This window comes from Mesoplodon bidens, assembly GCF_964165515.1.
Source record: "Mesoplodon bidens genome assembly, chromosome: 4".
Taxonomy (NCBI): domain Eukaryota; kingdom Metazoa; phylum Chordata; class Mammalia; order Artiodactyla; family Ziphiidae; genus Mesoplodon; species Mesoplodon bidens.
The window spans coordinates 162,827,194-162,847,343 of NC_138160.1; the positions used below are offsets into that span (position 1 = coordinate 162,827,194).

A 20,150-nucleotide genomic window follows, 5' to 3' on the forward strand; every position below is an offset into this window, starting at 1 on the left:
ATAATAATAATGGCGACTAACAGTTACTCAACGCTTTACTCTGTGTGCCAGACTCTGCTGATATCCAAGCAATTACCCCTCACCAAGAAAAACAAAACAGCTTTGAGATTGCTTCATTTTACAAATGAGGAAGCTGAAACACAGAAAGTAACCCGTCCAAGTTTAAAAATCAAGCCAGGAGTGGTGACAGTGCAGAGTAGCTGGGGAACACACGCACTATCTGAAGGCAGTAACCGCATGCGTGTGCACGTGTGTGTGCCTAAGTCCATATACATATGGTGCCAGCCAACCAAGCACATGTCCCAGTAGGGCAGATCTGGTCCCAAAGACCACCAGCTGCAACCACTTATTTAAAATAACTTGATGGCAACTCTTTTTAAGTAAACAGTCCTTGTTTGCTAGGACCCATCACCACCCCTACACTCCCATGAGGTGACGGGTCAGCTGGAATTCTGCCCATCAGGGTGGTTAAAGCCAGCAGTGCCTGTGACTGAGGCTGCTCAGCTTCCTCAGGGACTGTGGAGCCAGGGCCCTAAGGTTACAGTCTGGATGGCGGCACCCCGACAGGGCACGGAGGCAGAGGGGAGTGGACACACAGCCAGGAGTTTGGACTCTGCGGTGCCTTTCCAGAGTGTTCTCAACCTCTGTGCCCCTTTCCTGTCATGCGGGAATAATGAGATTTCATAAGTATCACTAAGGGATGCAAAAAGAGGTGTGAGCTGTTCCCCACAAAGGTTATTAGGACTGTGGTAACTCAAGGTAGCTTTTCAGGTGACCCATTCAGAGTGGGGTCACGGCCTCTCTTGGGCCAACTTTCAGGTCACTTCTTACACTGAAGGAGCATCTCAAGCAGAAGCTGAAACCTAGCACCCCTCTAGCCAAAATCAAATCCCATGGGTGGATTTGGTGGTCGCAGTTGTGTGTTGTTTTTTTTTTTTTTTACCATCTTTATTGGAGTATAATTGCTTTACAATGGTGTGTTAGTTTCTGCTGTATAACAGTGAATCAGCTATATTTATACATAGATCCCCATATCCCCTCCCTCTTGCGTCTCCCTCCCACCCTCCCTATCCCACCCCTCTAGGTGGTCACAAAGCACCGAGCTGATCTCCCTGTGCTATTTGGCTGCTTCCCACTAGCTATTTATTTTACATTTGGTAGTGTATATATGTCCACGCCACTCTCTCACTTCGTCCCAGCTTCCCCTTCCCCCCCCCCACCGTGTCCTCAAGTCCATTCTCTACGTCTGCGTCTTTATTCCTGTCCTGCCCCTAGGTTCATCAGAACGTTTTTTTGTTTTTTAGATTCCGTATATATGTGTTAGCAGACCGTATTTGTTTTTCTCTTTCTGACTTACTTCACTCTGTATGTCAGACTCTAGGTCCATGAGGGTTGTGTTTTTAATAAGAAGTAGTTGCCCTCTTTTAAAAATCAGGAGTTTTGAGCTTCCTGGTGGCGCAGTGGTTGAGAGTCCGCCTGCCGATTCAGGGGACACGGGTTCGTGCCCCGGTCCAGAAGGATCCCACATGCCGCGAAGCGGCTGGGCCCATGAGCCGTGGCCGCTGGACCTGCGCGTCTGGAGCCTGTGCTCTGCAACGGGAGAGGCCACAACAGTGAGAGGGCCACGTACCGCAAAAAAAAAAAAAAAAAAAATCAGGAGTTTCCACAGAAAAATAAATGTGGATTTCTAGCACCTTTGGGAAAAATCAGAGGATCTGGCAAAACTGAGCCCATGTTCCCAAACGGCTCCAGTTGAGTTGAGCTGAGGAACGGCTGCCCCCTAGCTGGGGCACGTGTTTTCCTGATCACTGCCGTCCCCACTGGGCTTGCTTCCAATTTTAGGTCACCTGCCTGGACCCTGTGGACATTTGAGCTTGTAACCCTAGCTCGAAGTAGAATTTCCACCTCAGGGGGCCGGAGAGGTCCATAAGGGAGGTAGACAGGACCTCCCCGACCTGACAGGGTGCCAGTGTGCTGCTCAATCATGACCCGGTATCCTCGGCTTCCAGAAAACTCCACTTAGCTCTTTCCCAACTGTATTTCCATTGAGGACTGGACTTTTAAACAGGATTACAGATGCTTCTCTGTTGCCAGAGTTTATGGGCTGTCCTACAAACCTGAAGAGACAGAGACCTAGAAGAAGTCCAGGCTCGCCGTTTCAGACTCAGGCTTTCCAGAGATGAATCCCCCAGCCTCCAGGGGCCTTGGTGTTTCTTGGGAAGAATGAGAACAGGTTCTGAAAGGTACACCCAGCAGTTTGCCAGGGCAGCGTGGCCGAGCGCTGGGTTTGTCCTGCCGTGGACCACTCTGAACCAGCCCTGGCCTGGGGTGGGAGTTTATGAGGCTGGCTCCTTTCAGATGTGAGATCCCCATCCTCACTGGAGTCAAAGCCATGATGAAGCCGTAATCCCTCAGGTGGGTCTGCAGAGACAAAAATGGAGAGAGGAGGGGCTTCCCTGGTGGCACAGTGGTTGAGAGTCCGCCTGCCGATGCAGGGGATATGGGTTCGTGCCCCAGTCCGGGAACATCCCACATGCCGTGGAGCGGCTGGGCCCGTGAGCCATGGCCGCTGAGCCTGCACGTCCGGAGCCTGTGCTCCGCAACGGGAGAGGCCACAACAGTGAGAGGCCCGCGTACCGCAAAAAAAAAAAAAAAAAAAAAAAAAAAAAAGTGGAGAGAGGCTCAGTGCCCTTAGTTTTGCATTTGGAGGTTTCCTGGGATCTGGGGCATCTTCAGGGAGATACTGCTCTGAGAATAAGATGGAGCTCTTACAAAACCCTGAGGCACTGGTTTTGTGTCTGGAGCGCTTGCCCCAAGCTGCTCTCTCTCTGTCCTCCGGCCCAAGCTGCCTGCAGTTTTGTGTGGTGCTTTGATGGATGGAGAGAGATCAGCAGTCTGGTCTTCTGGAAAATTCTATCCCCCCTTTTCACTCTCCTTATGTTTTCCATTCTCCCAGCCCGAGGAAATCCAGTTCACAAACCTTACAGTGATGTGATGTTAATTCTGCTCGTTTAAAGAAAAAGATGTCAGGAAATGGGACCCTCCCATTTCCTAGCTGCTGTAACTCATCTTCATTGCCCACCGCATGTACTTCAGTTCCCCAAGAAGCCTAACTCTCTCAAGCTGGAGGAGAAGCTCCAGCATTTGGATGAGTTATAGCTGCTGGGAAAGTCTTTCTCTCTTCTCCCATGTTGAACTTGGGGGTAATTTGCAGTCTCCCCTGTGTATTGCCTTCACTTCCGAGTTATCGTGGACCAGGGCTACCAGGATTTATAAGAAGACCGGCTGAGTTGCAAGAGAGTCAGGCAGGGAGCAGAAATCCAGTTTGAGAATCTCCCACCTCTGTCAGATCTCAGGGGAGGGATTCTGAGGGGTATTTGCACCTGTTTTCTCAGCAGGATGGAGGAGGGAGGCGAGGAAGGCCGTGACCAGGAGCACAGAGGGAGCAGACAATGCGAGGGTGGGAACTGTTTCCTCCACACCTGCCCACAGGTGTGGGCACTGCCACCCCCGCAGACCCAGTCCCTATTTGGGAAGAGGGCAGGCAGGCAACCTGTATCGAGCCCTTGGGTGCCCAGTTGAACTTTACTTGCTCTGAACCATCCCTACAGGAGGCTTCACCCCCAGGGGTGCGTGAGTCAGGCCAGAGCTGCACAAGGAGGGCACTTGAGAGAAGCAGTAGTACCAGGGGCTCATGGAGTGCTGTGTCCCTTTCAGTGCTCTGTGACCAGGAGCAGTGGCCTCCCCTCCCTGGGCCTCAGTATGTCCAGCAGTACAATGGGCCAGCTGGTCCATCTCTCCCGAGCCCTCAGTTCTAACAAGCTCAGGGTGCTCAGCCAGTTAGCAGCTGTGTCTCCACCCACGGGTCTCCTGTTCACAGAACAAGGTCCCCCCAGGATGTTTGCTGGGGAAGCTGGATTCTTCCCTCAGCTTTTGTAACTCCATCACCTTCTGCTCCAGCCAGCCAGCTGGGGCTACCTTTGAGGCCTGAACATTTGGGTGGTCTGTGGAGACCCCCTGCTGCTTGCAGCACCTATAGTTCTGCAGGACGTGCTTGCTGCTGAGTTCTCCCATGCAGCCTGCCGCGTGGTGGCTGGGCGTCGGAGGGAAGAGCCCGCTCTCAGAGCTCGAGGGCAGTATTGGAAATGACAACACGGAGACTTGAAAGGACCAAACCGACTTAGGAAAACACAACGTCCCAAACCCTGAATTCTGCAGAGCAGTCACAGAAGGGATGGGCATCCACATTGTCAGAGGAACATTCACTTGGGAAAAGTGGTTCACTGGAGGCTTTTCTGTGTGCCCGAAATCATGGTCTCTGATACCAGTGCTATCAGCTGTGTGACTGTGGGTAGGTTACTTAGTCTCTCTGAACCTCAGTCACCTCATCCATAAAACAGGACAATGATAAAAATGATGCCCATCTGATGGGCGTTGTTTTGAGGATTTGATGTGATTCTGTTGGTCAAACCCCTCACATGGTGCCTAGTACATAACAAGTGCACAAACTGTAGTAACTAGAAAGGGTCCATTTATATTGGGGATCTCAAATGGTGAAAGAGCCGAAGGTTCTACAAACGCCTCACCCCACAGGGAGCAGGCATGTTTTATATTTTCCTCCTGCTCTCCTCTTGAGAATCGCTACTTAGTGAGAGTATCCTTGGAAGAGAGAAAATAAGTTTGAGAACCATTCGAAATCTGCCAGTCCCCAGGGCATTGAAAAGACAATTGTACTGAAAGACTTCAAATGCTACACAGTCTGTTTCACACAGGTAGCCCACCCATCCACACCCCATGGTGGGGCTGGGCTCCCTGCTTCCTGAGGCACAGGTGCTGAAGACCAAACATCGGGAAGCCCAAGGTGGAGCCTCCACCAGCCAGTCCTCGGGCCAGGGGGCACTTTAGAGTCCCCAGCTGGCTGCAAGGCCAGCCATTCCCTCCCTGCGTCCTGACCTGTTCTATCCCCTCCTTCCAGAAACTTGAGTAACAATAAGATCAAGGAGGTGAGAGAGGGTGCCTTTGATGGAGCGGCCAGCCTGCAGGAGCTGATGCTGACAGGAAACCAGCTGGAAACAGTGCATGGGCGCGTGTTCCGTGGCCTCAGCGGCCTCAAGACCTTGTAAGTTCCCAGGGCCTGGGCCAAGGCCAGAGGGAGGGAGGTGGGAGAGCAGGGGCATCAGAGGGGCTGTGAGGGCTGGCGGGCAGCGGACTGGGCCCAGGCGCTGTCCTGGCCTGCTGAATCCTGGAGCCAGAGAGACACTAGACATTTCCCAGCCCTGGATGGGAAAGAACTTAGCATGCTAAGCAACCCCCAACACACACACACACACACACACACACACACACACACACACACATTAAAAGACACTAGCCCTAATGTATACACAGGTATAGATTCATACCAGAAACAGGCACACACTCACACATGTACACAAACATAGGCATTACACATGTACATGAAAATGGCATATAGACACACATGCAACATGTGCATAAACACATACACAAACAAGCATGTGCATATAAGCACACACAGCCACATCTTGATTCTTCCCTCTCCTCTCCAAAATATACATACATACACTAACCACCATACAATATACATATGTACACGTACACATGCATGACACCTGCTTCTAATGTAAATACAGCATCTGCAGCCAAGAATGTGCATACATATTTACAGGTAGCCCCAGTGGGGACCCAGGCCCAGCTATCACAGGACAAACCTCAGCAATGTGACTGGTCTGAGCTTGGATTGCCAAAAGCATCCCAACACACACACACACACACACACACACACACACACACACACGAGGGAAAGGATGATACCTGCGTTTGCTCACCCCACCCCTCTCCCTGCAGGATGCTGAGGAGTAACCTGATCAGCTGTGTGAGCAATGACACCTTTGCTGGCCTGAGTTCAGTGAGGCTGCTGTCCCTCTACGACAATCGGATCACCACCATCACCCCCGGAGCCTTCACCACGCTTGTCTCCCTGTCCACCATGTAAGTCCCCCTGGACCAATGGCGCACTCATTCAGGGCTCCTCTCCTGCAGCCCTCTCCTCTCACAACACCCTACTATATTTGGCCCAAGGTCATCTATCCATCTGTCAACTTAAACACTTGGAAGGCTCCCTCCACGTGCCAGGCACCGTTTGCTACTGAGGATTCACAGACGTGGGCCCTCCTTCCTGGAGCTCACAGCATAGCGAGTTGCCACAGAAGGGAGGTCCACAGTGATATGAAAGCCTAGCATAGGCTTTGTCGAGGAGCACTGGAGCTATGCTCTGGAAGGTGAGTGGGAGTTGGCTTGTTTGTGAAAGCAGGAAGTGTATTCCTTTCAGCGGGAAGAGCATGTGCAAAGGCCCTGTGCTAGGTTGAAGCAGAGCAGATATGCAGGACTGAGCAAAGTCCAATGTGGTCGTAGTACAGAGTGGGCAGGGCTGGAGTGGAGACCAGGGCCAGGCTGCAGGACTGCCGTGGGCCATTTTGGTCTTTATCCAAAACACATCAGGAAGCCACAGAGGGTTTTAAGCAGGCCAGTGACATCGTGTGACAGGGGGTTTTAAAATGATGTCACTGACTGCTTAAATGTGTATCAGAACCAGTTAGAATCTAGCTTTCTGGATGAATTTTTCTGCCCACAGTATTCACTGTATTGGTAAGGGAGGCTGTTTAGAATAATGGTGAAAGCGTTGGACTCTAGAGCCAAATTTTCTGGGTCCCTATCCTAGCTTTACCTCTTGTTAGCTCTGTGCCTTGGAAGAGTTACTTCATCTCTGTGCTTTAATTGTCCCTTCTCATAATCCACCTCATAGGACTGTTATGAGGACTGAATTTGTTAATATTGGTAAAATGCACAGCAGGGGCCTGAGATATAAAAAGTACTCAGCACATGTTAGCTTTTATGGTTTCTCATAGTATTTCTGTGTGGCTCTGTTACCCTTAGTTGGTGGTTCATTTTTCCCTCCCTTCCCTTCTCCAAAGACCCTTTGGGAGACAGAAGAGAAAGGCTATTGCTGCATCTCCTGTTGCTGCCCGTGGTCATGCTCCCATACAGCCACCCCACTGGCAATAAAAGCCAGAGTTACAGAACGTCCTAAAGGCCCCATGCCATCTAGCCCCTCAGAACCTCCTTGCATTCCAGCCCCACTGGCCTCACTGGCCTGCGCACACCCCAGGCCCACTTCCACCTTAGAACTTTGCACTGGCTGTTCGCACTACCTGGAAAGCCCTCCCCCTGGCTCCCTCCCCTCCTTCTATTATTTGCTCAAATGTCAGTTGCCTCAGCCCCGTTCCACCCCTCTGCCATCACCCCCAGTTCTTCCAGCCTTGCTCTTCTCATTTTTTCCATAGCACTGACCATTTCCTAACATCTACTATACTTTTTGTTGTTAATTACATATTGTCTGCCTCCCATCAGCTGGAGCATACGTTCCAGAGGGATGAAGGAGGAAGGATATATGACTGTTTTGTTCACGCCTCTATCCTCAGGGGCTACACCTGAGCCTGGCACTAAGCCTGGCCCATTATATAATGGTTGAATAAGTGGATGAGTTGAATGAATGGGTGACATGAAGATAGAGGACACTGGGTTAGAACTAGCATGGGTGGGTTGGTTTATCTCAGCCTACTTCTCACCCCTCCTGGACACCTCTGCACTGGGAATCCAAAGACACTAAAGATGCCAAGAGGGCTAGAGTCACAAAGCATGAAGGAAACCAGCTCCGACAGGGGAAGGAACTTGCCCACCTCCTCACAGCTACTGAGCGTCAGAGCCAGAATCAACCCCAGGAAGGACTGACTCCCAAGCCCTTCATTGCCATGTCAAACCGCAGCCCCTCAAGGGCTCTCCAGCCCTCTTCTGTAACCTCCCTAAGTTTTACATTCCTCATTTGTGAGATGAGAATACTGTCCCCTCCTTCCTAGGGTTGCCGTGACAAGTCTGAATGAGAAAATGGATTTATAAAGCGCTCAGCCCGGTTCCTGTCCTCTAGAAAACCCTCAGAAAGTGATAGCTGCCCTCAGCCCTCCACCTGTCCTATCACTGCATCTGACAGATTCATATAAAGTGCCTATGCCAATGTCCTACTAGTTCCTGGAGACCCAGAGCAGGACAGACAGACCTGGTCCCTCCCCTCCGGGAACTGAGAGTCCAAGGAGGGAGGCGTTACCAGCTCGGATGGATACTGTGGAGGAAATGAGTGGGGAGAACAGGACAGGGCAGCATTTTTCATTTCCCTGGAGATGAGGGGCTTCTTGGAGGAGGGGTCATTTAAGCTGAGGGCTGAAGGAAGAGGAGGGGCCAGCCAGGCACCCCGTAGAGAAATTCATCCCCGGCCGGAGGAGCAGCACACGTGAAGGCTCTAAGTGTCAGAAAATCCCTGCGGAGGAGTTGAGGCAGTTCACACAGCTGGAGCTCATCAAACGAAGGAGGGCATGGCGGCGACTGCGTCCGTCCGCCGAGGTCTGGAAGGAGACCCTTGCAAAGACTGCCTCCGGGTTTTAGAAGAGAGCCTGCCTTCCTTTTCCCAGACCTTCTACCTCCTTCGTCCTTTCTCCTTCCCCTGAACCGGAAGCAGACCTGCCTGGAGAGCCAGGCCCTAGGCTTGCAGACCTGGATCCCAGGACCAGCTCCCACGGGACAAGGGTAGAGGCTAACCATTCAGAGACGGCCCTTCTCTCCTCCCAGAAACCTTCTGTCCAACCCCTTCAACTGCAACTGCCACCTGGCCTGGCTCGGCAAGTGGTTGAGGAAGAGGCGAATCGTAAGTGGGAACCCCCGGTGCCAGAAGCCCTTCTTCCTCAAGGAGATTCCCATCCAGGACGTGGCCATCCAGGACTTCACCTGTGAAGGTAGGAAGGCTGGGGGCGGGGCAGGGGAGCAACACCTGGGAAGACAAGGAAGCTACAAGAGAAAAGAGGTGCGGGCAGGCGGTAACTGCAGGTCAGGACCACCCCCACCCCCCCGCCGAGATCTGATTCTCCTCTGCCCTCAGCATGCAGCCTGAGCTCTGAAGGGCTCTGCAGGCCTGCTTCTAGCCCACATGGCTCTGTCGTGCAAATTAAGAACAGGTACCTCTTTCTAAAGACATTTGACCTCCATCAGTCAGAAATCTGTCATAATATACTGCTTTTGTTAAAACGAGATACTTTACAGCCATCTGTGAAGACACTGTTGGACCAAATATCTTAATCTGCCGTATCCACAGTGAGGTTGGCGCCCATTAGATGGTGGGGCACCCTTGTGCAGTACGCTACCTACACAACTGTACGTGGGAGCCCTGGGCCGAAGTTTTCCTGCCTGCATCATCACGAGGCTGAGAGTATGTGCTCATGGGAAACAGACTTCAAGATGAGCTTCTGGGAAATTCCTGTCACTGGCTAGGCAGTACGAATACTTGAAGATTCAAGGCTTTGAGTGTCAGGATTCCAGAGGGCATATTTGTTTGCATAAATTCAAGCCAGCACAGGTTTTACTTGGTCAACTTTAGGATGGATGGATGAACTGGTTTGTAGATTAACTGAGGTTAAGGTATAAATGGGGGCTGGGGACACATTGACCACGCCAGAGGGATTGTATAGTGGAAGGTGTGGAGAGAGGGAGGAGAAGGAGGGGAGTAGATAGGGCCCTGCCCCTACCCCGACCACCCCTTCAGTCAATTTGCCTTATCCAGATCTGGTTAACAGTAACCTCTTCCATAGCTAACACCTGGTTAATCAAGTTGTTAGCGTCTTTGTTTTATGTTAAATGAGGTAGAGGATGGGCAGCCCTATTCCCCAGCCCAGGTGCATCTTCTTTCCCTTCCAACCACGGATAAGACCAGCAAGCTCCTCATTCCCAGTTCTGGCTTGAAGCGGAGGGCTTCCCTTTCCTGCAGGCGGCTGGGTCGGGGAATGGACCTCGCTCACCTGCGCCATGCTCACTCCCCGGGTCTCCACAGGCAATGATGAGAGCAGCTGCCAGCTGGGGCCGCGCTGCCCCGAGCAGTGCACCTGCATGGAGACGGTGGTGCGATGCAGCAACAAGGGGCTCCACACCCTCCCCAAAGGCATCCCCAAGGACGTGACGGAGCTGTAAGTACCCCCCACCACCACTGACACCCTGTAATCCTGCCACTACGGGCATCCGTCACACTTCACCCCTGCAAGCAAGACAGCCTGGGGGTGCCCTACCTGAATGGGTCCCAGCAAGGTGGTGTCAGAGCCTCAGCAGGGGGCAGGCGGCAGCTTGCACACGGGGACAGGAAGCTCCCCTCCCCAAGCCTCTGCCTGGCAGGTGACGAGTATCCAGAATACAAGTGGGAGGGCTGTTGTCTCGTTTTCTCTATCACCCCCAGTCCCCTGCTCTGCACCCTGCCTTCTAGATTCCCCCATAGTCCCTCAGTCTGACACCAGAAACAGCACAGGATAATCGTCAGAACATGGGCCCACAGGCACTATGGCTTACCAACCACTTCTACAAATATGTTCCTGTTCTACCTTAAAAACACCCATTTTGGGCTTCCCTGGTGGCGCAGTGGTTGGGAGTCTGCCTGCCGATGCAGGGGACACGGGTTCGTGCCCCGGTCTGGGAAGATCCCACGTGCCGTGGAGCGGCTGGGTCCGTAAGCCATGGCCGCTGGGCCTGCGCATCCGGAGCCTGTGCTCCGCAACGGGAGAGGCCACAGCAGTGAGAGGCCCGTGTACCGCAAAAAAAAAAAAAAAAAAAAAACCCACCCATTTTACAGATGAGATCTTAGTTCTGGGTTCTGCTCACTCTCCACCCAGGAGCCTTCTTATTCCATAGCCCAAGCTCCTGACACTAACTCCTCAGGGGTTCCTCCTGCCCCAGAAGCTCCCAGTTAAATGAAAGAGAGGCCCTTCTCTTCCTGAAGGGCTCTTACTGTTGTGGATAGAACGTTATTTCTGCCCCCGGGGAAGCTCAAAGAGTCCCACAGGCAGGGAGGCCTCTCGAGAATGTCCCAGGAGCACAGCAGCTGCGGCCAGGTGAGCACCACACACTGGCACAGGCATGCAAGCCACGTTCAGTCTCCCATTCATTCACTCAACACATTTGTCGGGTGCCACTTGCCTCAGGCACTCTGCTAACACTGGAGAGACAGTGGTACACAAAACAGGCGTGACCCCTCCATGCGTGGGCTCACGGTTTAGTGGGGGAGGTTGACATTCACTCGATCATCTCAGAGGCACATGTGACATGGCAGCCGTGAAAAGCACTACAAAGAAGAGGAATCAAGGTTGCTATGACATCCGAAAGTAGGGAGATTTGACTTCGATGTGAAGATTGGAGAAAGCTGCTCTGGGGAGGGCGGTGCGGGTGGAGCTGGAATCTAAAGGGCAAGGAGCGGATGATGGGAAGGGAGGGAGGCTGCCCGAGCTGAGGCTGTGTGCTGGGAGGGCGCAGGCCAGGAGAGGGGCTGGCGGAAACCCAGAGGGCCCGGCCGGGGCACGCCACCGCCCACCTCTCACTCTGGCCCTCTCTGCCCGGACCCCAGGCACCACCCCTCCTCTGAGCCAGCTTAGCACACGCCCTCTGGCTCTTGCCAGTGCCTCATGGGGTGGAAGCTGACCACGCTCTGGTCTAGAATGGCTGAGAGGTTCCTGGGTGTGTGTTACAGCTCCCGGCGTCTCCTGACACTCAGCGAGGCTGTAACAAGGGCTGCCAGCCCAAGGGAAAGAAGGAAAAGTCGGGATAGTCGCTAAAAAGTCTGTCAGCCCTGGGTTTGGGCTGGGGCCGTGCCCTCAGAGATGTGCATGAGCTCCACGCCCTTTCCCGGCTGGGCTGGGCTTGGGGTGGGGACTGCAGGAAGTGACCCAGGTACATGCCTCCTTCCTGGGCTAATTGAGTGCCAAGTGTCACGTGTCAAAGAGAAGAAAATGCCATGAAAACAGGCCCTCGGATGCTTTTCCCCAAAGCTCATGAAACACAGATTGAAATGGCAAAGATAATTGGCCGTAATTATAAGGTAAACTTCAGAGCTTTGGGAGGAGACCTGATTTCCTGCTTTGGAAATGATGGTGCTTCCCTGTGCCAGACGTGGGTTCCAGAGCTCGCCAAGGAGGGCAGCCCTCACCCCTGTTCCCAGACCATCTCCTGGAGGGGAGAGGGAGGCAAGAAAAGAGACGCCAGAGAAAGTGGAAGCTGGCAGGCCCAGGAAACTGGGGCTTGGAGGTCGCTTGCTCAGGGACACTGGCTGGGTCCAGATTCAGTGTTTCCAACACTGGCTTTCCAGCTCCCTTGGCTGCATTAGTTATCTCGGGCAGAGCTGCCAACTTACAAAACAAAACTAAGTTTAATTCACTGAGAAGGGGTGGGGAGATGTATGTGTGTGTACATATATGTATGAATGTATCTGTGCGTGTAAACAGATGAAATGCAAGCTCAGAGAGGTTAAGTATATACATATGTATATATATACTCAAACTGTATTGAATAATTCAAAGATACTAGAGCCAGGCACCGCTCCAAGGCTTTCCACAGAAAGTCTCATCTAATCTTCATTATCACTTCAAGGTGGTGATTATTATCAACGTCATTTTACAGATGAGGAAACAGAAGCTCAGAGAGGGTAATTAATTTGCCCAAGGTCACACAGCTATTAGCTAGTGGAGCCAGAATATGAGGCTCAGCTGCCTGACTCCGGAGTTGCCCGTGCATCACCCCAGGCCCCCAGTCGGACTCCTGGCTTGGAGTTGGGGCTCCTGGAAGGTGGCTGCCCTCCTGCTCCTTCACCATTCAGTAGGTCGAAGAATTCTTTGTGCGGCCCTCGTCAGCACCACAAAGCTCGAAACAGAAATGGGGAACAATCCATTCAACGCTCCGTGTGGATTTTCGTGCGAGGCAGCCGTGTCCTCGTGTGCTTGCGCTGGGGCTGAAACAGAGCATTTAAATGCAGATCAACGCAAAGGTTGACCTGCTCGAAATGCTCTAGTAGTTCTAAGGCTGGCAGGGCAAGAGTGCAGTCTTCTGAAGGGGTCCCTCCGGGGCCTGGGCTGCAGGCTAGAGGCAACGTTGGAGTTCAGAGTGTTCATGAAGGGCTTCCTACAAAGAGCGCTTTCCCACACAACCACGTCTGCATTTCTGAAGTGAAACCTTTTGATTCCACATCTTCTGAGCCTCGATGCCAGGTCGCCAGGGACATTCTGCACTTAAAACAGCTCCCTCGCAGCTCCCACTTGGCTCCGCAGTGCCAAATGCAACAGCACCTGGGGAGTTCTGGGGTCTTCATCACACAGACGATGTTTCCTGAACATCTACTGTTGCCCGCTAGTGTACAAGGATGCTCTAGTGAGCAAAACAGACATGGTTCTGCCTCATCATCACAAATTCACGTAAAGGATGTCCCCAGGGGGTGCGGGGGATGGTATCAGGGAAGCGTGGGGCGTTCGAGGAGGGGTAAGGTCAGTGGAGGTGGAGCCAGAGGTCAAGGGAGAGTTTGCTGTAAGGTGAACCAGAGAGGCAGGCAGGGACTGCAAGGGTTAATTTCGTGTGTCAACTCAGCCACGCTGTGGTGCCCAGTTGTTTGGGCAAACATGAGCTAGATGTTGCCGTGAAGGTACTTTGTAGATGCATCAACATCTACAGTCAGCTGGCTTTTGAAGTAAAGGAGATCACCCTTTCTAATGTGGAGGTGGGCCTCATAAAATCCGCTGAAGACCTTAAGAACAAAAAACTGAGGTTTCCTGGAAAAGAGGGAATTTTGCCTCCTGACTGTAACATAAAAGTCCTGCTTGAATTTCAAGTCTGCCTGCCTGACCTTCCTTAGAATAAATTCTCTCTTCATCTCTCTCTCTCTCTCTCTCTCTACATATGTGTGTGTATTAATATATGTGTATATGTAATATATTCGTATTTCCTATTTGGTTCTCTGGAGAATCCTGACTGGTACAGGACAGACCACAGAAGGCTTTGCAGGATTTGAGCAAGAGTTGGGTAGCCCTTCTCCAACAAGCAGTGGAAGACAGGGAAGGATTTTAAGCAGGGAGAGAGGCCGATATAATCAGCATAGTCCTAACCAGAGCCAGGCTAGAGCCCAGGGAGACTGGCATGGTAGGCTCCAGAATCATCTGTGTCATGTTGCCCATCGTCCAGGGTCCTGAACCTCCCTGTGTCAGATGAGGATGCTGTCAGCATCCCTGAATCCCAGTGGTCGTTTGTGCATTTATTCAACTGTTTAGCAAGTGCATGCATTTGTGGAGCACGGCTTGCCCTGCAGATGGAGCTAGGCCAGGCCAAGGGCACTCCTTGACACCACTGTAGGTTTTTGCCTTTTTAATCCAAGGTCCTGTGAACAGCCGTTCACCACATTCATTCATTCATTCATTCAACAAATACTTGAGGCCCTACCATGAGCTGAGCTGAGCATACTATGTTCCGGGATACAGCAGGAAACAAAACTGGCAAAACACCCAGCTTCGTGCAGCTTACATTCTAGTGAGGGTTAGCAAATCAGTTACAGAGTAGAGCATATCCTCCTGGGCTGAGGCGGCCAAAAGTGAAAATGAGAGACACAGAGTGGAGAGGTGAAGCAGCATAGGGCTGACTTCTCGGGCTCTGGAGTCCAACAGATCTGCGTTTAGACCCCAGCTCCTGAGCTTACTGTTTATACCTCTCTGCACCTCAGTGGTCTTGCCAACGAAATGGACAAATATACCCAGCAAAATACACCCCCCAACACCAGAGGATTAAAGGAGATAACGGACGAGCGTCTTTCTCCCAAAGCACTGGCATGTACACCTCAGCTAATGCCGGTGAATTTTGTCTGGGTTTTGTTATTGTCCTTGTCATTGTGCTGTCTGTGAGGTTGAGTAACATACCTCAAGCCACACAGCAAGCCCAAGCCATAGGCCCAGCCTCCGATGTGCTTGCCACAGGGTCTTCTAAAAACACCCCAGCAAGGAGACTTGGGGTTTCGGTGTTTTATCCTGGGTTTCATCTTAGATGCCTCAAGTTTGCTAAGTAATTGTAGCAAACAAACGAGAGAGAGTCAGAGAACGAGCAGCGGAAGAGGGTGAGAGAGTGCTGCCAGGCTGAGGCCAGACTCCTGCAGGCTGCTCCCTCCCCTGGGGTTAATTAGTCTCCCTCTAGCAGAGATGCTCTCTGGACCAGCGCCTCCCCAGCAGCCCTGCGCATTCATCCAACTTCTGCCTCCCAGCTTCCCTCCAAGCCACTCATCCACAAAGCACTTCCTGCAGGTGACCAGGTGGCGGCGTAGCACGGCTTGTCTCCCCTCCTTCAGCCTGCATAGACCTCGGAATCCCGCCATGCCTGCAGCCTACCTGCCCAGCAGAGAGCTGGCAGCCTCCCCTCAGATGCCTGCCCCTCCACCGCCATCCCCTGATGAGGGGCAGGGCCAGTGTCCACACAAAATGTAAATGTCCTGCAGGTGATGCTGGGGAAAAGGCATTCAGGAAGCTCTCCAAAACGCTGGCCCCTGCACCTGTCTGCAGTCATGGCCTCTCTTTGCACTTTGGTTTTTAGGGAGTCTGGGGGGTTTTTTAATTGAGTTATAATTAACATATAATATTGTATTTGTTTCAGGTACATAGTGATTGAATGTTTCTATACATTATGAAATGATCACCCCAATAAGACCAGTTACCATCCATCATCATATATGGTGCTATTGACTATATTCCTTATGCTGTACATTTCCTCCCCGTGACTTATTTATTTTGTAGCTGGAAATGGGTATCTCCTAACCCCCTTCACCTATTTCATCCATCCCCTGGCCCCCTCCTCTCTGGCAACCACCAGTTCTCTGAATCTGGGAGTCTGTTTCTGCTTTATTTTGGTTTTTAGATTCCACATTTAAGTGAAATCATACCATATTTGGCTTTCTCTGTCTGACTTATTTTACTTACATAATACCTTCTAGGTCCATCCATGTTGCTGCAAATGGCAGAATTTCATTCTTTTTATGGTTGCGTAGTATTCCATTGTATATATACCGCATCTTCCTTATCCATTCATCTACTGATGGACACTTAGGTTGCTTCTATGGCTTGGCTGTTGTAAAGAAGACGTCTATGAACATTGGGGTACATGTATTTTTTTTATAAATTTATGTATTTTATTTATTTTTGGCTGTGTTGGGTCTTCGTTGCTGCACGCGGGCTTTCTCTAGTTGCAGCGAGCAAGGGCTACTCTTTGTTGCGGTGCGCGCACTTCTCGTTGCGGTGGCTTCTCTTGTTGCAGAGCACGGGCTCTAAGCGCGTGGGCTTCAGTAGTTGTGTCACTTGGGCTCTAGAGCGCAGGCTCAGTAGTTGTGGCGCACGGGCTTAGCTGCTCCGTGGCATGTGGGATCTTCCTGGACCAGGGCTCGAACCTGTGTCCCCTGCCAGGTCACCAGGGACATTCTGCACTTTCTGCACTGCTCGAACCTGTGTCCCCTGCATTAGCAGGCGGATTCTTAACCACTGCGCTACCAGGGAAGCCCGGGGTGTACATGTGTCTTTTCAAATTAGTGTGTTCATTTTCTTTAGATAAATTCCCAGAAGTGGAATTACTGGATGTATGGTAGTTCAATTTTTCATTTTTTGAGGAAACTTCATACTGTTTTCCATAGTGACTGCACCATTTTACATTCCAGCAGTGCACGAGGGCTACCTTTTCTCCACATCCTTGCTGACACTTGTTGTTTCTTGCCTTTCTGACGATAGCCATTCTGACAGGTGAATGAACTGAGCACAGTGTGATCTGCCCCACCTCCCACTGTCCTCCCTTCACCCACCAGACTTTGGCCTCCCCAGCCTTTCCTTCAAGTTCAGGGCCCTCCCCACGCTGCAGTCTCCAATGCTGCATCTCCTCCTTGGCTGCATCTTTCTGCAGGAAGCTTTGGCATTGTCTGTCACTACACCTTGTTCCTTTCCTTCAAACCACACATTGCAATTTGTAATTTATGTTACTTTATGTGTGTGTCCCTTCTCTCTCCCTCCCTCTCCCTCTCTCTCCCTCTCTCACTCTCTCCTTCCTTCCCACACACACATTAGATTTTTAAATGCCAGAAAGTAGGCACCACCCCTATCTTATTCACCAGTATATACGATACCTGGCACATTGCAGTTGCCCAATAAATATTTCTGCCTGAATAAATGACTACATCAGTGAATACATTTCTCTTAGCTCCTCTGCCTGAGGGCATAATCTAAACATGTACACGGCTGAATTTTAAGTCAGATGATCAAGCTCCCTGAAGGCAGAAATGGGGTCTGGTTCATCTTTGTATCTCCCCCAGCGTCTAGCATAGTTCTTAGAGCAATAGGTGTACAACAAAGATTGAGAACCAAAGGGACATTAATCCAACATGCCATGGCAACCAGAGACCGTGTGGGGTCCTGCCCAATGTTCTGTGCCACGAGGATCCCTCAGGGCCAGCCAAGGGAATAAAGTCACTTGGCCTTAATTTAAGGTAATGCCCAATGCCTTACCTTTAAGGTAAGGTAAGGACAAGTTGTCCCTAAAGCTAAGCCCGGTTTGGTCACTGACACACTTACCCATATCATATTTTACCCCATTTCATCCCATTCAGTCATTTTGTGCTGCTGGGCCTACTGGATGCCAGGCAGTGTGTTAGCACCTCATTACTCAAACTGTGGCCTGTAGGGCTTCCCTGGTGGCGCAGTGGTTGAGAGTCCGCCTGCCGACGCAGGGGACACGGGTTCGCGCCCCGGTCCGGGAAGATCCCACATGCCGCGGAGCGGCTGGGCCCGTGAGCCATGGCCGCTGAGTCTGCGCGTGCTGAGCCTGTGCTCCACAACGGGAGAGGCCACCACAGTGAGAGGGCCGCGTACCGCCAAAAAAAAAAAATGTGGCCTGTAGACCATGAATGAGCTCCACCATCTCCCAAGAGACTATCAAGAATGCAGACTCTCCAACCTGATGGCAGACCTACTGGATCAGAATCTGCTTTTTAGCAAGATCCCAGGTGATTCCTATGTACAGTACAGTTTAAGAAGCCCTGAGCTAGGAAAAGGTAGACCTAGGGTCTGCCTTCGTGGAGCCTAAGGCAGGCACGGCACCAACGAACAGCAGCGGCCGGATGTTGACTGTTATGGGTGAGGAAGCTACGAGGGCTTTATATCAAGGGAGACTCACCCAGGAGACGAGAGCAGACCTTATAAGCCATCTTAAAGATTTTGCTATGTTGTCCTTAGAGCAACAGGAAGCCCAGGGAAAGGGGTCTACAGCGAGGGTGGGGATAAATGAATCAGCCCATGTCCCCTCTTTAGGGTAGTCATAACCTTTGTAATTCATCATCAAAACACGGCTTCCTTCTCTGTCTTCAACCACGCTCGGGCGTCTGATGAGCAGGTTGGCACAGGACCCCACGGTCCAGGCAGGTCTAGGCTCAGCCTTTGCCCGTCAGGAGGGGTCTCCTTCTGTTGGTGCGGCCTCATGCTGACCCCTGTCCCATCCTGCATGTGGTCCTCCTGCTGGGGACTAGAGCACAGGGCTCCAGGAACATGCCCTGTCTCCTCAGCTTCCAGATGCATATCAGAAATACTCAACACGGAATTAGGGTTCTTAATGGCTCAGCTCTCCACGCCTGCCGGTAGCTAAATAGAGGCCATTTGGAACTGTGATAAAACTGCAGTCAGAGAGACCTGGGTTCAAGTCCTAACTCAACCACTCGCTGTGTGACCTTGGGCAGGCGTTTTAACGTCTCTGAACTTCTGTTTTCTCAACTGTGAATCCCTGCCATGTAAGGGTATTGTGCAGGCCAGGTACAAAGTGGGTGCTTTATTCAACAAATAATTTATTGAACACCTACTGTGGGCCGCTCTGTACACAGTCTTAGGGGGCTCCAACCCTGGGCAATTTTAGGCAAGAGCCCTGCCATCATGGAGCTTAGCAGCCCAGTGGGGAAAAGTGTCATTAGTTGAGCAATCACACAGATAAATATTAGATGACAGATGTAGTATATGCTTTGAAGTGGGGGAGAAAAGAGCCATGAGAGAGCAAAACAGGGACCCAATCCAGCCTGGGAAGTCAGGAGAGGCATCTTGAGATAACGGCAGTGTGCCCAGTGTCTCTTTGCCCGACGTGACTCTGCACCTCTCTTTCAGGTACCTGGAAGGAAACCACCTAACAGCCGTGCCCAAGGAGCTGCCCACCCTCCGACACCTGACACTCATGTAAGGAGCCCAGCGTTGGTGGGATATTTCATTTTCTGTCCTTAGGGAGCACAGGAAACTGATGCAGAGGGTGGGTAGGGCAGCGCTGCAGGCTTTGGGGGCATTCCTGCACTTTTCCCTCTGGGTGGAGTGGCAAGAGGCAGCTGGGAAGGATGGGCCGGCCAGATGTGCCAGGTCTTACCCAGTGAGGACTTCATGCAGAAGTACCCAGATCCGGGCCTCATTGGCCACCTGTGGCACCTTCCTCCTTGGCTTGGAGCCTCTGACCTTCTGGTCTCCCAGTTAAATTCCTGAGATCCCTCAGTTTCTTGCAAGCTGTGGCTGCACTTAGGTTTGCCAAAAGCATAAATTTGGCATTTCTTCTTCCTCCTTCTTTAGTTACTCAGAAAATGTTCTAAGCAGCTGGTTCAAATTGAGGATCTTTCAGGTGGGAGCCGCTACTGGCTCCAAGTCGGCCAAAACCCAGGAAAACCTCTGAATGAGGCACAGGGCTTCTGGGCATGGGCGGGGTGCAGGAAGCTGGGGAGCCCTTGAGCTTTGTCCCTCACTGCCTTGCCAAGAGGGCACCCAGGATCCTTGAGCAAGTGCTGTTGAAAGATGCCCCATCTGCTTAGGGGGCAGGGAGCCCCGGAGCAATGGCCCTCAACCTCAGCTGATTATATATCACAGTAGTTTGGGGTTTGTTTTAAATACTGATGCTCAAGCCTGCCTTACACCAATTAAATTGGAATATCTGGGCATGAAACCTAGGCCTCGGAGAACTAAAGCTCCCCAGATGATGCTAATGTACAGCTGATGTTGAAAACCACTGCTTTGGATACTTATCCTCGGGGAGAAGCTGGAGCTTGCAGTTGGCAAATGACCACACTCCCATCAACCTCATTCCCCCAAGAGAGAATCTGATAAGATGGAATAAATGAATGCTGGAAGAGAGGGATGGTGGAGGGGCTATGAGGAGAAGAATTGATCAGGGGGAAAAAGCACTACAACAAGGAGAAATTGTTA

General features: G+C 51.6%; 1 protein-coding gene across 1 annotated transcript in view; it reads left to right on the top strand.

The window, feature by feature from the left end:
- Nucleotides 1-20,150, top strand: part of SLIT3 (slit guidance ligand 3) — a 624,276-nt gene that overhangs the window by 535,125 nt on the left and 69,001 nt on the right. The window contains exons 17-21 of the mRNA XM_081232840.1: nucleotides 4,976-5,119; nucleotides 5,866-6,009; nucleotides 8,698-8,861; nucleotides 9,950-10,082; nucleotides 19,077-19,145. Coding sequence (XP_081088966.1) covers nucleotides 4,976-5,119; nucleotides 5,866-6,009; nucleotides 8,698-8,861; nucleotides 9,950-10,082; nucleotides 19,077-19,145 — 654 coding nt within the window. The remainder of the gene's footprint in view (nucleotides 1-4,975; nucleotides 5,120-5,865; nucleotides 6,010-8,697; nucleotides 8,862-9,949; nucleotides 10,083-19,076; nucleotides 19,146-20,150) is intronic.